The 17897-nt window shown below is 32.4% G+C and overlaps 1 protein-coding gene and 1 long non-coding RNA gene across 4 annotated transcripts; both read right to left on the reverse strand.

Annotated features, from left to right (window-relative positions):
• Positions 1-1831: 1831 nt before the first annotated feature.
• Positions 1832-3494, reverse strand: LOC108451649 (uncharacterized). Its single transcript, XM_053027119.1, has 2 exons — positions 3382-3494; positions 1832-2739 (listed from the first exon to the last, which is right to left on the reverse strand). The coding sequence occupies exon 2, from the start codon at positions 2567-2569 to the stop codon at positions 2108-2110; it is 462 nt and encodes a 153-aa protein (XP_052883079.1). The 5' UTR covers positions 2570-2739; positions 3382-3494; the 3' UTR covers positions 1832-2107.
• Positions 3495-13003: 9509 nt separating this feature from the next.
• Positions 13004-13869, reverse strand: LOC128291799 (uncharacterized). Of its 3 annotated transcripts, none has more exons than XR_008281707.1 (2): positions 13802-13869; positions 13004-13413 (listed from the first exon to the last, which is right to left on the reverse strand). It is a non-coding gene; the product is annotated as an uncharacterized LOC128291799 (long non-coding RNA). The 3 variants fall into 3 exon arrangements; XR_008281706.1 differs by having other exon boundaries at positions 13719-13802; XR_008281705.1 differs by lacking the exon at positions 13802-13869 and adding an exon at positions 13667-13774.
• Between the last annotated feature and the right edge of the window lie 4028 nt (positions 13870-17897).

Below are 17897 nucleotides of genomic sequence, written 5' to 3' on the forward strand. Positions count from 1 at the left end.
ATTAAATTGTGGCATGGGTCTTAAGCTTAGGGTTTATTTAGCATGCATGATATTTAATTTGAAGTTAGGATGTTTAAATATGGAATTAAGATTAAATACGCATATAATAATTTTGATTTTACTTAATTAAAACTAAGTAGAATATCACTTTTTGTGCTAAATTATAAATAAAATTTGAGGAATAAATAAATAAAAATTAACTAAGTTTTCAAAAGTAGTTACAGTTACAAAGAAAATGTTTTACTTGATCAGTTTTTGTTAACTCGTGAGTTTTTCTGAAGTAGGTTAACTTTTCTTCTAAGATAAACAAATGTTTTAAAAAGCCTGTTTTATAAACTTCGATAGTTAACTGGGTCATTTTGATGATCAATGTAATCTTCCAAACTCGGAAGTTTATATGAATCTTAAGGCCTTTTATAATTGTTTAAGAAATAATTTTCATTGATTTGGCTAGGATTTTATTTTAAGTAATGTAAGTAAATTAACAAATTATAATTTATTAAGAGAGTATTTTAAGATTATCTATCTTAATTAGTTTATTTTCTTTATTAAAGAAACATGTTAATTTTTATAAATTTAAAATGTGAAAAAGATATTTGTTTTTTCATTGCTGTTTTGATTTTTAATTCTTAATTATTATATCATTGGTATTTTTAGTGTTTTGACCAACATAACCTATAATTACTCCTTATATAAGTTTTCATATTCTGGTTATGATTGTATTTTAGCTAAGTTAATAGATAATTTTATAATTTATTGAGATACTGCTTTAAGATAGTAAATCTTAATCTATTTTCTTTATTATTATTTTATTAAAATAGTATTTTAAGTTAGTAAATATTGATCTATTTTTACTTTTATTTATTAATTTTTAAAGAAACAGGTTAAGTTTTTATATTTTAAAATATTGAAAAAAATCTCTTCTTATTTAAAATTTTAATTATTTATGAAGATTGTATTTAAAAGTATGATTTTAAAATTTTAATTACTTATAGATATATATTTTTGAAAATTTCATTTAAGTAATTTTCAATTTTAATTACTATCAAAGGGTTATATTACAAATTTAAAATTATAAATATTGGGTTAGAATTTTACTTTACAACTTTAGTAATAGAAAAACTTTTATTAATTAGTATAAGTATCTAATTAATGAAAATTTTAATTTTATATGTATTTTAATTTTTCTATGAAATGTAACTTCAATACTTCAAAATTTAAAATTTAAAACAATATAAAATTAACTTTCGTTTTGGTGGAAAAAGAAACTTACAAACGGTTTCAATTAGTTGTAGATCTTCCTTTTCTCCAAAAGCTGGTTTGGTTATAAGATCAACACTTTGATTTTGCTCCTTCGAATATAGCGTAATAGCCAACTGCTTTCTTGGGATAAGTTTATTTAGACACATTTAACTAAGATAAAATATTTCTATGCATTGCAAATAAATTAATAAAAAATTAAGCATGTAAAGATTAGGATTATATTTTAAAATTTTTATCCAAATAATTTTCAAAATAAGATAATAAAATTTTATTTTTGATTTCCTTTATATATATATTTGTAAAATATTGTTTTATTTTTATTTTTTTAGAGGTTGTCCTCCCAACAATATTAATTAAAAATATTGAAAACAATTATATCCATTTTCAGAAATCAACCATTCTCATATCAAGTATTAATTGATAAAATCAGTGGAAAGTTATACATTTATGATTTGTAACATAATAACTTAATTCCCGCAGCTTGGGTATAAATAGATCAGCTGCTGCACTAGAAAGGAGAAAACAGCAAATCAAAAAGTATATATAGATAATACATAAAGATCATTCATTCAAAGCAAGCAAACAAAGGACATTTTGCAATTCAAAACATACAAGTGAATAATAGTATTCAGTGTAATGAAGATTGGTTTGTTTCCCACATACAGCTAAATTTACTTAATACATAATGGATCCTGCAGTTTTACATCCTAGTCTTTGGTTATTTAAAGACAAACTTCAAACACTAAACAAATATGTCCAGCTCAAGTGTAGGTATTGTTACTATGAACAGTGTATCACCTATCACCTTTCAAACAGTCAGTACTGCGGTACAATAGACGGCTGCTCAGGTCATATGAGATTCGAACCATTTAAGAATATCTTCGGATTGCAAACTAGTCATTTCGTGATACGCAAATGCAAGATTTAGCTCCTCCTGAACAGGATGCACCAAATGGTTTTCCAGCAAATTAGGCTTACTATCCTGGATAGCATCTTCCCAACGTGTTGCACGTCCGTCCCGTTTCATATACCCATTCTTGTCAACAAAGCCTTTCTCCCTGAACAAATCGAACAACATAGCCGAAACAGTCTGACCAACACCTGGGATTCTATCAGACAAAAAGGTTGGTGACAGAGGCAACTCCATGCATTTAATCTCTGCAACATGAACCCTTTTACTTCTCAAGACTTGCATAAATTCAGTTATTTTTTGTTGCCTATGTGTATCTTTTGGCATGTGCACAAAAAGGGTAGGTGGATAGTCCTCTTTGATGTCCATGCGATCAAATAAGCCTTCAGCGATCATAAGTGTAATACTACTAAACTTCAAATCATTAGCAATTGCAGATACAAAATACCCACCAGAAGAAGCCCCCAAAGCCACAAGAGGAAGCTTTCCAAGGTTCTGTCTGTTAACCCACCATGTTATAATATCTTCAACAATCAACCTTTCCTTCCCAAATGTCCAGCATTCCCCTACGCTTGATATAGTCAACACGGCGAATTTACGAGCAAGAGCATGAAGCACAAGCAGCCTATCCTCAGGCAAACCAACGCATTCAGGACATTTATGTGACTTATCCCAGAAATTAACAGCTCTACAACTACATCCATGAGCTAGAAAAAGAACAGCCTTAGGCTAATCGGGTATTTGCCATATCAAATCCGTCCCATTCCGGAATTCTCTCTTCGGATTAAATTGCACCAAAGACTCAAACCTATTCCATTTTCTATCCGGTGGCAGTCCAGGTACCGGAATTGGGTTTTCATCATATTTGTTGAAAAGCAATACTAAAGCAACTGAGACTGATACCACAAACATAACTAGGACTACAACCGGGTATTTCTTATGCCCATGCCATGCCTTTAACTTTGTTCCAAGATTCAGCATTACAAAAAATAACTTCTAGGAAATATAAAAATCCCTAAGTTGGAATTGAAACGATTCACTAATAAACTGAGCCTAGGATTAGTCTAAGACTCTTAATTAAGTTGCAATGGTGGTTGTATATAGATCTTAAACGTTAAGGCATTCCAATATCTTAATTATAGAAGGTAAAAATGAATATATCAAATCGCAAACGATAGGATGATAGTTCCAGTAGTGAAGTAAAATACCTGGAAAATAATTTGTTGGGTTCTGTAGTTTCGGGATTTCCAGAGATCTTCGGCTTCCGTTTCCCTTTTTTGCAGCTTGGAAACGGGTTAAGGCGTTTAAACTAGAAATCAACGTATGTTTTTATTTATTTTTTTGGTTAAAATTTGCAATTAGTCCCTCTACTCTTTGGTTCTTTTACTCTTCATATTTTAAGTTCAACAATTAACACTGTTAAAATTATTTTGTTAACATCTCTATTTTTTAGTTACATGGTTACAAAGTGAGTATTTTTTTATTTCAAAATATCACACTAATAAATTTAACAAAACAATTAGCAGTGTTAACAACTGAACTTAAATTTTAAAATATAAAAAGTAGAGGACTAAATTCCTAAAATTAAAATTAAAATGATTAATTTCCAAATTTATGAAGAGTACAAATACGTATGGTGTATTTTAACTATATTCTTTTTAAACACAAGTTGGTATTTTAAAGGTTTAATGAGAAATTGGTTAAAATATTTTATTAGTCTCTATACTTCGACAAAATTTAAGATTTAATCCTTATACTTAAAAAGTTAAAAATAAAGTCTTCTTGCTTTTTCTATTTTGAAAAACTCAACCTAGTCACTAAAATTGTAAGTATTTGTTGTCAACTTGAAATTTTGATTAAATTGTCCTTATATGACATGGCATAGAAAATAAACATGGTAAGTTGATAATTTTTGACAGAACCTACCAACGACAATAATGATGGGTTAGAATTTTTAAATTGAAAAAGTAGAAGGACTGAATTTTTAACTTTTAAATTACATGGACTAAATCTCAAATTCTATACAAGTATAGGGACTAATAATATATTTTAACCCAATAAATTTATATCTTTACCTCTTCACTTTGGCTTTAATTTTCTTTTTTTATCATTTTGATATTCAACTTTCAAAATATTTTTAAAAATAGAACAGTAAAAATTTTAACAATCCTAACTTAAAATTCTAAAAGTAAAATTTATTAGAAAATTCAATAAAATTAATAAAATTCATAAATTTATTTTAAAAATTTATTGAAGTAAAGGTAAATTTCAATAAATTTTCATGGTTGTGCTGCTGTTGTTGGCTTGGTACCCACCTGAGTTTTTCGATATAGATTTTGGTGGTTGTCGGCGCTTTGTTGTTTATGGGTCCTTTAGTGGGGGAGGCGTGGATGCCGGTTCTGACAGCTTGCTACTGCGCCTTGGGTTCTTGTTTTAGTCTAACGTTTCTTTGTACAGTGTTTGGTCATCATTCTTAGGCCTTCTCCAATATTTTGCTTGTTAGCGACTGAGAAAGGTTAATATCTACTTTCCTGTTTGAACTTGTTTAAAGTATATAATTGATATTTATATTTTTTACTTAATTGCTACATGAATTTATATTCTATCAATCACATTGGTATTTCCGTACTAGTACTATTAATTTGTAATGATGTGATATTGCTAATCAATTTGGTAATGACACGTAACATAAAGTAAAAAAAATTTTAAAATATATAAATTAATAAAATAAGTACAATTTTTCACATTAAGAATGAATTTAGATAAATAGTTGTCCATATACATCTAAACCTAGACATCAACTTGTTCAAATTTATTCTAGATGTATTTTATAATCTATAGTAGTTTATATATTTTAAGTTTTAAATAAAATATCAGTTGTTAGGTTATTATTGTTTTTAAAAATATATAATTTATAAAAATATCTACAATTAAAAATATATAAAAGCCTTATCAATATATATATAAAAGGCTATAATTTGAAAAAATATATAAAATTTACAATATATAATATATAAATAAAAAGTTAAAATTTATAAATTTATGAAAATATATAAATATATAAAACTAAAATTTATAAATTTTGTAAAAATATAAATATATAAAAGAACTAAAATCTCATATATAATGAATCGGGCAAATGGTTGTCAAGATGCATTTGAATTTGAATTTATATATGCCATATTTCATATTAATAGGATACCACGTATCACCACTGGATTGACTAACAGTGTCACATTTAAATACTTGCTAGTGTCACGGGTTGCAGTTCAAAGCTCATGACCATTGCACCAATTGCATCAAATGGATGTCTATTGTTTAGATGGGGATCATTTGGCTCACAAGAACTGACTCGATCCGGTAAGTTGTTGGAAAAGCCTATCAGATTAAAGCCTAAGTGGCCCAGTGATGAAGATATAGCAACGTAGGCTATCTTGATAACTAATCTTAAGAGATTGATAGGAATCATATCTTGTAAAGATTAGATTAGATTAGATTTGATATGATATATCTTGTAAATCCCATTATTTAAGAGATATGATTAATCTCGTCCGTCGTTGTAACTTAATCTTGACCGTTAGTTTTAGGAGAGCTCAACTATAAATAGAGAGCTTACCCCTCACTTGTAAATCACTTCATTCCATTGTTTCATTATTCTTTGTGAATAATAGAATATTGAGAGCATTTACTTAAACACCTCTAGTGCATTCTTTTCTGTGACTTTCTGTTGTTCTTTTGTGGCTTCTTTTGGCATAAATTGCTACCGCTATACAAATTGGTACCTTGGAGGAATTCTAAAGGAATCATCACTTGTGGTGTTAAGGCTGACTTAGGCGAGTTTGGAACGAACGGATTGCCTAAGGCTGCATGGATCGCGATATGAAAGATCTAACCTTGTGACAAGTGGTATCCGAGCTATTAGTTGCTAAGGCACCACTGGGATGTCGAAAGAAGAGTTCGAACAGAGGTAGGCCAGAAAATCAATCCCTTTGAGGGAAATGTTGTCGGCAATAGAGGAATACGTGGGTAAACTCGAGGAGTCCATAAAGGACGCAAAGGAGTTACACAATGCACTTGGTGAACGCATAGACGACTTCTAGGAGCAGTCTAGGGACTTTGTGACTATGTGTTTAACTTCTAATAGGGATAATGTACAAGAGTTGCTAGATTCACAAATAAAGAAGCTAACAGAGAGGAATGATGCTCTTGAGGCCATGAAAATGGCTTTGAACACAAGAATAGAGGAGCTCGAGGGAGAGCTGACCTTGTGTCGAGCAACCGTGGGGAAAGGACTGTCAAGTGTAGCTGTAACAACCTGTTTTTCGTTAAATCAGAATAGTGGTTTCAGAATAAAAAATCTGATGTTAAAAAATTATTTTAATATTATTTTATGTTTTTATAGCATGATTGCATGTATGTGTGAAAATTTCGTGAGCTAATTTTATCGTTTAATAGCTCAATTTGAGAAAAAGGACTAAATCGCATAAAATGCAACTTAATGCAAAAGTTGCATTCTATTTGTTTAAAGTGCTTAATTGCTATGGTTGATTAAATGAAAAGTCCTTATGATGATATTAGACCATTGGTTGTCTTAATGGTCATTTATGGACATGCATTATAAAATTCTATGCTTATTCATTAAGGTTAAACTTATAATTTGGATAATAAAGGTTAATAAACAAAACAAAATTCATAATCATCTTCCTCTTGGTGACCGAATATCAAAGAAAAAAAGAGAGGTTAGAAGCTTGTTAGGGTTCGACACTTGCAAGGCTTGATTGGTAAGTGTTTTGAGCTCGATTTTTTTTTTATAATTTTTACGTTTTTGTGATCGTTGCTTCGTGTTCTAACTAGCCCGTACCCTAGATTTCAAAAATTTCAAAGATTTTGAGAGTTTACATTGTTGAATCTATGTGTTTTTTGATGTTTAATGTTGAAATATGAAAGTTTGATGATATTTACACAAGTTCTGTTAAGTGATTTTAGCTAAAAATGTATTTTAGGGATTTAATTGTGAAAAGTGTAAATTGGGTGGATGAAATGTGAAATAAATGAAATTTTTGGGCTGCTAGGGACTTATATGAAATTTGGCCAAGTATGAATTGTGTTGAATTGTGTTGAATTGTGTGAATTTTGTGTATTTGTGAAATAAGGACTAAATTGTAAAAATGTGAAACTTTAGGATAAAGTGTAAAAATGCCCAAATATGTGTTTTGGACTAAATTGAATGATTTGGTGAATAAATGAGTTAATTTTGAATGTATATAGATCAAGAACGAAAGAAATCAGATTTAGATAGGGGAAAATCAAAAGTTATCGAATAGTCGATCCAGTCCGTTAATCTAGAATACAAGGTAAGTTCATATGAAAATAAATGTCTTTAAATTGAATTATATATGTTTAATTGTCATTGAACTACTATGAATGTTGAATGATCAGATACAACAAGAATCGACAGGGTTACAATATCCGAAAGTCCCGTCGAACCTTAGGAATAGTATAGGATACGAATGTCATGACATTAGGATTAACGAGATCTGATTATGTGTAAGACCATGTTTGGGACATTGGCATCATTATGTGATTATGTGTAAGACCATGTCTGGGACATTGGCATCGTTAATTAATTTCATGTAAGACCATAGCTAGACTATTGACATCGATATGTGATAACATGTAAGACCATGCTTGGGATATTGCATTGTACGAGCTACATGTGATTTTCTAGTATCCTTAACAATTTCAAAAGGTTCAACGGGCAAAGTCAAGTCGAGAAGGAATATGTGAATGAGTTAAGTGACTCAGGTACGTACGAGATTCATACAAGTATTGAAAAAGGAAATATTTGATGAATTCACTTATGATATTGAATATGTGTACAATGGGAAAGGTTTGTGAACTTATATGTGCAGACTCATAATTTTCCTATTGATGGAAATGATGTTGATACATGTGGTAATTTTATTTGTATATGGCTTACTAAACTTTTAAAGCTTACTTTATGTGTTTTTTTCTTGTATTATAGATAATCGAAGCTAGCTCGGACTCGGGGATCATCAAGAACACCGTCACACTATCGATCAACCTATTGGTACTTTTGATGCTTTGTAAATATTAGTATATGGCAAGTGATATGATGATGCCTTTTGAGATATAATATTAGGCATGAGATTTGGGTCATAAATGATGTAAATGTTGGTATGTATTTGGCCATTTGGGTTGACTTATTTTATAAGTTTGGTAAGTGAATTATGATGTATATAAATGGCTTTGTGTTTTGCCATGTTTGTCATGGATGTTGTGATAATTAATTGGTATGATTTGAGGCTTAAAATAGATGATAAGATGATGAGAAAAATGCATAGAGAAGATAGGTGAAATTATTGGTAGTTTTGGATTATGATTTGAGTAGTAAAATTGATGGATTTTAAATGACATGATTTGTATATGAAATAGCATGTTTTGGTTGCCTATAAATGTATTGAAATAGTATGAAATGATGTTGTTTTGGTTTGCTTGAGAAGGGTGAGAAATGTGGCTTAAACCAAGCCTATTTGCACCCCACACGGTTGAGCACATGGGCGTGTGACTTGACCATGTGTCCGCTGTAACTTGGTTAAACAAGTAAGTGAGTTACACGGCTTAGACACATGGGCGTGTTTACTGGCCGTGTGTGACACACGGGCTGACATATGGGCGTGTGGCTGGTCGTTTGACCTAAGTTAGTATACCCTCCAGATTTTATACGGCTATGGTACATAGGCGTGTCTCCGGCCGTGTGATGCAACTCAGTATGTATGCCCTGTTCCCTCACAGCTTGTGACACGGGTGTCTCTAGTGACCGTATGAGGCACACGACCTGTTCACATGGGCATGTGATCCCTGTATGCATGAGAAATTTTATAAGTTTCCCAAAGTTTTCAAATGTTATCGGTTTAGTCCCAAACCTCTTGCAAGCATGTTTTAGGGCCTCATAGAGCCTTATAAGGGACAATGTAATTATGTTTGATTGATATTTAAGTGATAATGGATTTATGTTTGAGAAATGTATTTCATATGTTCTGATTTGATTGGTAATGCCTCGTAACCCTATCCTGGCGATGGATACATGTTAGGGGTGTTACAGTAGCACTCAATGGCGAGGATGTCCTAAAGCCGAAAGAGTTTGTGGGGACAAAGTCTGCATACGATGTGGACAATTTGTTGTGGAGGATGAAAAACTACTTCCATGCTAAAGGCATTATGGATGGTACGGTTAAGGTAAATACTACTTCAATGTTTCTTATTGATATTTCACTTTTATGGTGGCGAGGCAAGTCCAAAGATAAAAGGCAAAGTGAGATTGGAATGTGGCAAGAGATTCAATGTGAGTTGAAGGGACAATTTTACCCATAAATTGTCGAGGAAAAAGCTCGAGCAAAGTTGCGACTGCAACGCAACGGGTACAGTAGGGGAGTATGTTCAAGAGTTCAAGGAACCCATGTTTCAAATTTCATATGTGACCAAGAAAGAGGCATTTCTTGCTTTAAAGAATGGATTAAAGTCATGGGTCAGACAGGAAGTGGAACAAAAAGGTGTCTAAGAGCTGTTAGAAACCATGATAGTAGCGGAGTCTGTGGTCAAGCTTAGTCTAATGAAAGACAAGCTTGAGTCTTCCAAGTCTGAGGATAGGGGCGTATGTGAAAAGGACCATAAGGAAGATGATGATGGCAATGGTAATAGTAAAAATAGTGGTAATGGGAAACCACGAGTTGAGAAGAAGAAACCCAATAGAAAGAGGGACAAGTTGAAGTGCATTCTTTATGACGATTCACATATGTTAAAGTAATGTCTGAAGAAATTCACACTTTCTAAGAAGGAGAAGTCGGTAGGTAAGGCCTTGAGACTTGGTTCGAGTACAAGGGGTGCCGAAGCCAATAAGATTAAAAGTGAGAAGAAGCCGGTGGAGTGCTTCTTATGTCATGGTCCGCATAGGTTGCGGAAGTGTTCAAATAAGTCTATCGTCGAAGGGGATGATAGAGCAGAAAATGAGCCTAAGAATCTTGGTTCGAGCAAGGGAAAAGTAGAAGCCAAGAGGACAAAGAAGAGCAAAAAGAAGTAACGAGTAAAGTGCTTCTTGTACCGTGGTCCACATAAGTTGCGGAACTATCCAAAGCAATCCAAGTCAGTTGTGGTTAAAGAAAAGGCAATATCGGAGTTTGTTGAGTCATCGAAGGGGCTTCCACATGAGGAAAATATGAGTTTGTCATCGAACTTAGGGGAAAAGGTTATGATGAAAATAGTGAAGCTGAGACCAATAAGACTTAATTTGAGTAAAACGACGGAGTTGGCCGAGTCGTCGGTGAGGCTTTCACTCATGGAAGAGGTGAGTTTGACATTGGACTTAGAGGAAAAAGTCGCAATGCAAACTTTAAAGCTAGGATCAATAAGGCTCATTTCTGTTGACACATCGGAAGAGCTACCACCTTTAGGAGAGGTGGGTTCTGCATTAAACTTCGGGAAAGTGGTGATGCAAGTTGGACAATTGGCCTAAGTAAATGCAACAAGGAAGGTACATTCTGAACACTCTGATAGTGTTTTGCATTCTAACTTGTTGCCTTAGGAAGAACGTAGTGGCCCTTTTGAAGTTTTTAAGTAAGGAGGCCAAGGGATTGTAGGAAATTCGAAGCCAAGTATTGTGAATCAAGAGGATTTTGCTCGAAGCAAGTTAGAATGTGGGCAAGAAAGAAACACAACTTCTGGCCACCAAAGATGTACCAACGAGTAGGACGATTCGAGTTAAGAAGTGACGTAAACCGAGACAAAAGTTTCAAAAGAAGGGAAAGCTAAGGGGTTGAGACGAGATCGAGGCGAATCAAGTTAGTGCCATTCTAAAGGCACAACGAGGGCATTGCAAGAATGGGTAGGGGAGAATGTCACGGGTCGCAGTTCAAAGCCCATGACCATCGCACCAAATGTGTCCAATGGAGGTCTATTGTTTAGATGGGGATCATTTGGCCCACAAGAACTAGCCCGATTCGGTAAGCTGTTGGAGAAACCTGTCAGATTGAAGCCTAAGTGGCCCAATGATGAAGATATGACAACGTAGACTATCTTGATAACTAATCTTAAGAGATTGATAGGAATCATATCTTGTAAAGATTAAATTAGATTTGATATGGTATATCTTGTAAATCCCATAATTTAAGGGATATGATTAATCTCGTCCGTCAATGTAACTTAATCTTGACCGTCGGTTTTAGGGGAGCTCAACTATAAATAGAGAGCCTACCCCTCACTTGTAAATCACTTCATTCCATTGTTTCATTTTTATTTGTGAATAATAGAATATTGAGAGCATTTACTCAAACACCTCTCGTGCATTCTTTTCTGTGACTTTTTGTTGTTCTTTTGTGGCTTCTTTTGGCATAAATTGCTTTCGCTATACAAATTGGTGTCTTGGAGGAATTCTAAAAGAATCATCACTTGTGGTGTTAAGGCCGACTTAGGCAAGTTTGGAACGAATAGATCGTCTAAGGCCACTTGGAGCGTAAGATGAAAAATCTAGTCTTGTGACACTAGGTCAAGAAAAAATTTAAGTATCTACTAGGCCCAAAAAAAATTCTAAGTACTAACTAAATATTTTTGGACAAATTTAGAGACAAATTAAATATTAAACTTTATTTTAACAACAAACAAATAAAAAAAAGTTTATTAGGTGAACATACTGGTTGTACATTCAACCTTGCCACTTAAAGCGTTCTTCTTTATATAAAAGGAGTACCCAAGTATTGTTTTTTTTTATTAAGGTTTTGCTTCTTCATTTTAATGGGAGTCTTGATAGGTATACAGAATGAAATTGTGTAAATAGATAAACCGTACAAAATTAAAGAACTTACATACAATTAAACTAATTAAACTAAGTTAAGTGGCAGCATTCTCCCCCGTAAATGTCACATATGTCGTAAATATAATCAGGTCATGTTCAATCATACATAAAATTTTCAATTTTATCTATTTAAATATTTCAAAGCAACCGCAATCCACCGGACTCATAATAGAGGAAGAAGACAAAACCACAAGGTCACAATACCCAACATGTGACTTGTCCAAGATCTAGCTTGTAAGAGAGCCTACCCACAGTACGCCTTACTTATATCATATTCATAGTCTTTTTTCCTTCGTCTTATAATCATGTTTATGATAATATGAATTTACATGTAATCCTATGGTGGACGGTAGGATGAATGACCCACCAAAACGACCAGCCCTGCCCGTGAATAAGACAGATAGGGACACTCTCAAATCAGCAAACTGGACTGGAGCCAAGTAATGTTTATGAAATTGCCACAAATGTGAGAATTGGTACATAAATTTCCAAGAATATTAATACAAAAACGTCTTTTCCATGGAATGCACTGCCTCATCATCTTCCCAAGTGGAACATCAAAACCATATGACATCCTTGGATTTTTATTTTTGGTCCAATTTTGTAAAAGATTCTTCAACTTTTTATTTTTTCTAATCTAAAATATTCATTGTCAATTTTGATATGTGATGATGTGACATATGCACATTAATAATTTTTGTATAATTAAACGAATTCATTGCACATTCTTAGAAAGACAAAAAATATTTGTTGAAGTGTACAAAAAATGTGAAAAAAAGTTGATTAGAGAAATAAAATAATAATAATAATAATAATAAAGAAACTAAATTCACCGAAAACACAATAAACTAATTTGAACTTTTAAGGTTTTTTAATCAGAAAAACAAATAAAATAAAATACAGTAAAAATGAAAAAGAATAATAATAAGCATAAACATATGGAAAAGATGAGCCGTAGCACATTGACATAATAAGTAGATAATTCTCATGTTCCACCAAAAAAAGAACAAAAATATCATTTTCATCATTTCGACATCAATCATGGCACATTTTAAATTCTTCAAAGTTGCAAAATACAAAATTACCCAACCGGATATCCTAACGCCACCGGCGATCAAAGAGAAACAATTATACCTACCAAATACCATATTAAGCAACTTCCTCGCCCGCCCATCTCTTCTGGGGATCACATTCTTCAATGTCCACCCGCTGAAGTGTTTCGTGTATGCTCAGTATCTTCAACAAAATGTTGGAAACCAATATTTCAAAAAAAAAGTTGTACCTACAAGCAATGCAGGCAGCAGGGCTCCCCTTCTTCCCGCAGCTACAATTTCTGGTGGAGCGGCCCCTTTTGAACCACGATGGATCTTGTCTAGCAAACAAAACATGTAATCAATAAATCAGTAACTATTATATATTCATAAACCCAAATAAACACCATATATATATATCATAAATTTAATTTAATGACTTGTTAATTTACGTCGTCCATGCGCGAAACACACATGCAAAGCTTTGAAAAACATAAATGCAGTGCGTGTCGCGCATGGACGACAAAAATTCAACAGTCATTTTTGCTTCACTCGACCAAGTATGGTGTTTGCTCAGCTGTCCTCCTTTGTTACCTAAACCCTTTATATATACCAAAAGGAACTGCGTTAACCCTATTTTTCATACTCATATCTCAATCGTAGTAAATGACTTTAAACGTGCACTTCTTGCAATCGACATCTAAACCCAAGTGTAATTATATATACTACCAGCCTTAAGCTTTGAGGTCCCCATTTTTGTAGAACGAAATCCAAGGTCGAGTCAAAATTTTTATCTCGAAGGTCAAGAGAAAATATATATATTATATATTGAATTTTAATTTATTTCTTTATAAAATTATTTTTTATTACTATTTTTAAGTGTAAAAACACTAAAATTTTAAAAATTTTGATACCAAGGAAAACAGCCACACAAACTACAATCCTTTTATGAGTTTTGTTTTATCACGAGCACACAATTTATGACTAAGATGTGGGAGTCATTATCAAGTGCCGTATTTGGCAATTTTTTTTTTTCTAAATTTCCAATTGAAAGAATTTGAAGTGATATTGTAAGAATGGAGGAGCAACGCCACGAATAATGACATAGGTAGTGGGCAGTAGGAGTGTAACTGTGATAAATAAAGATGAACACAAGGAAATTGTTTTCGTGATTTAATTTTCTTATGTTTGTAGGGCCTTATTTAGAGAGATAATTTACTACTTTTTAATCTAATACAACAAATAATTTAGGATATCAAGGATGGGATCTAGACTAAAAATCATTCTTGAATCTATTGCATGATCCTTGATCTACTGAGCCATCATGATTTGAGCCATTTCTTGGAATATAATCTCCCCTCGATTGAATTAAATCATATCAGCAATATTCCTCAATAGAATAGCCATTTTCTCTGTAAGAATATGCCTTTGACTATTTGGAATCCAATTTCTAGTTGTTATTCCAAATAGTGTGACATATGTTGTATGCAAAGGCGAGGAATGAATTTCACCTTTGATTAGCTAGATCCACATCAAAAACACGATGGAAATAGAAGATTTTTCTAATCTCTTTAAGGCAAAATGAATACCATTTGTCCTCAGAAAAAACTTAAGATACAACTTGCTCTAAGGATAATTAAAACTCCTCAAGAGATTTGCATAAAACTCCAACACAATCTAAAGTATATAAGGCTTAACAAAATAGATATATAGTTCCCACAAGGCCATTTTTTTTAGAAAAAATATCAATTCCATGATCTGTAAAACTTTTTTCATCTATATTTTGTTCTTCACTAAAGCACTTTTTAGCGAAGGCTAAGTTTCCGTTGGTGGAAGAAAGAGTAAGGAAAGATTGTTGTTTCATCTTTTAGAAGAATAGCTTCTTCCTCTCTTACTTTAGCAATGGCTTCATCAAGCACTGATGTTACCCTAGCTTCCTTTAATCATTTGTTCCTTTGCTTGATTAGAAGTGAGAGGAATATTGAGCACTTTTGTTTTAAGCATTCCACCAAAAACAACCTTTTTAGTGGGTCATTCTCATCCTAGCTTTTATCAAATTTGGTGGTAGAGGAATCTGAGTCAGTTTCCCACTTTGTTCATACTTTCTTAGAGGCTAGTAGAATAACTGATGCATTACTTTTATTAGGCTTTTGTGAAGCTTTGCTTTGGGACCCCTTCAAAGTGGTATGTTGCTATTCAATTTCCTTGGTTACAAAGGAACGAGTACTCCTACCCACCACAAGATTAATGGCATTAGTAGTGGTCACTATTGTTATCATAAGATCTTCTTCATTTATTTTAGGAACGAAAAACTACCAACAATTGGTTCAAAACTAGGGTTGTTAGAGAAATCAAGAGTTGATTCAATAATGTTAGTTAAAAATTCACATACATCATGATCAGGACTCCCAGACATAGTTGTTTCAACTGTAACAACATTAACTATAAAATATGAATGGAAGCATCAAGAGTAGGTTTAATATTACCTTGATAGGTAATGACATTAATTGATGCGTTGTGAACTAACTAAAAATTTGAATAAGGCAAGCGCACCTATCAATTAATAGTATAACTACGGTGAGCAAAGATATCATTCCCACGAAGACTAAAAGTACTAGTAATTATCGTATTTCTATTATTTAACAGAATAATTCTAGTAATTGATTAAAAGCTAAATCTAACTAAATTAATTACTAACGATACCTCAAATAACAAATCAGAAAAATAATTGATTAACAACCAAGTAGCGAAACAATACCCAGGAAATAATTCACCTACATTTCATCTGTCATTATCAATCTAAATTATGCAAATATATCTTTCGAGCATAAAAGCAACTGACTCTAGGTTGATTAATTGAAATTTCTTTCTAGTTAAAACCCATATTATCGCATTAACTTGTGCTATGAATTCCATTATTAGATTTGAATCTAATCCGGTAGATTTATATTGTCCTATTTCTAGGATTGCATGCAACTCTACTTAATTAAACAATGCCTACTCTTAAATAGATTCTATTCAACCACTGATTTAAGCGCATCAAACATGGGTCAATAGTCTAGAAATATTAAACAAAAAATTAAGCACACATAATTAAGAACAACAAACTAAGTATTTATTTCGTAAAATAAAATCAAACGATAGAATCCATCATAGGGTTCATCTCCCTAGGTATTTAGAAAATTAGTTCATGTTTGAAAGTAAAAACATCCAAGAGACAGAACAACCGAAAGAAATAAAGAAACTCATGATAATCTCCTAAGAAATAAAATGAGAATCATCAATCTTGACGAAAATCTACTTTATAATAGGCTTCAATGGCATTTTTCGAGTTGTTTTCTTGAATATCCTATGACGACTCCCTCTTAATTTCTTATTTTTTTCAATATATGTCTTAGAATGCCCGAAAAACCTAAAAATCTCGATTTTTCGTTGTTTGGTGTGTAATTTCATGAAAACAATATGGTCTACCACACGTCCGTGTGGCCAAATTGTATGGAATAGGTCAGCCCGTGTGGATCCTATAGCTTGCTTCGATTTTCTAATTTTCGCTCATTTTGCTCCCAAGTGCTCTATTAAGCATCAAACATTAATTTAAAGGATTAGGAGCATGAAATTCATAATTAAAATCGAATAATCACCTAAAAATGCATTAAGAATGAGGTTAAAACATGTTACTTTTAGCACTTATCATTAATCAAAGCTTCCAACTTGTCTTGTAGCATTAGAGTATGTTTTGGCAATGGTGGGTTATCCAAAAATTGATCGATCTCTATCATTGTTTCTACTTCTCAGAAAATAGTTGTACTTCAATCGCTTCTATATCCATTGCCCTAGATGTAACTTCTCCTTTTTTCATTCCTTTCATATTCCCATCTTTGTCTTTAGATGGATCAGACTTATCAAATAGAGGATAGGGTACAAAAATAGTACAAGCCCCTTGATTGATACCCCAATGAGTAGTGATAGATGGAATGACCATTGGGTCTGTCATTGTGATAGTTTCCTCGGTAGTTTCTATTTATTGATTCACATTAGTAGGGCTTTCAAAACTTTAAAAACCTTCGTCAATTAATTTTCTTTCTTCCTGAGATTGCTCAAATTAATCTTGATGTGTAAACTTAATGCAAGCCATTTTTCAAACAGACAAACCTTGCTTGGTGAGTAGAAATAAGAAACACTTTTTACAACTCATAGAATTTAAGAAGGGTTAGTAAGTAGATGTAAAAATTAGTTACAACTCAACATAGGTATTTAAACCCTAAAAAGATCAATATTGCATTTATTGCCTTTCCTTGCAAGATATGAAGATAAAAAATCATGAAAATTTACCTTCAAAAAATAAAATGATTTCATGTCAAAATTTACCAAAATTATTTAGTAACAAAAAAATAATCAAAATGGCATCAAGATAAGCATTTGGATGCCAACCATTACTCATACCAAGTATTAGACTCGACATAGTCCAACAACACTTCTTAAGGCTTCAAATCTAGTTAAATCTAAAGCTTTAATGAATAGATCAGCTAGTTGATTTTCTGTGGGCACATACCTTAGCTCCACAATGTCATTTTCCACCAATTCTCTAATGAAATTATGTCTAACATAATGTGTTTTTTTCTTGAGTGCATCATTGGTTTCTTTGAAATTATGACAATTGAATTGCAACCGCCTTCGAACGTACTAACGTCCAAAGTGTGAATATTGAAACAAAAGATATATAAATGAGGCAGTGTCTGCAAGTATACGAGTCAAGTTGTAATATAGTTACAATGAAGTAGGTAAGTACTCCGAGGAATATACCTAAAGGGATTGCACTTTGGAG

The sequence above is a fragment of the Gossypium arboreum genome, chromosome 4 (genome assembly GCF_025698485.1).
Source record: "Gossypium arboreum isolate Shixiya-1 chromosome 4, ASM2569848v2, whole genome shotgun sequence".
Taxonomy (NCBI): domain Eukaryota; kingdom Viridiplantae; phylum Streptophyta; class Magnoliopsida; order Malvales; family Malvaceae; genus Gossypium; species Gossypium arboreum.

Coding starts and splice junctions, on each gene's coding strand:
- LOC108451649 (XM_053027119.1), bottom strand. CDS start 2,569: ATGATCGCTGAAGGCTTATTTGATCGCATGGACATCAAAGAGGACTAT.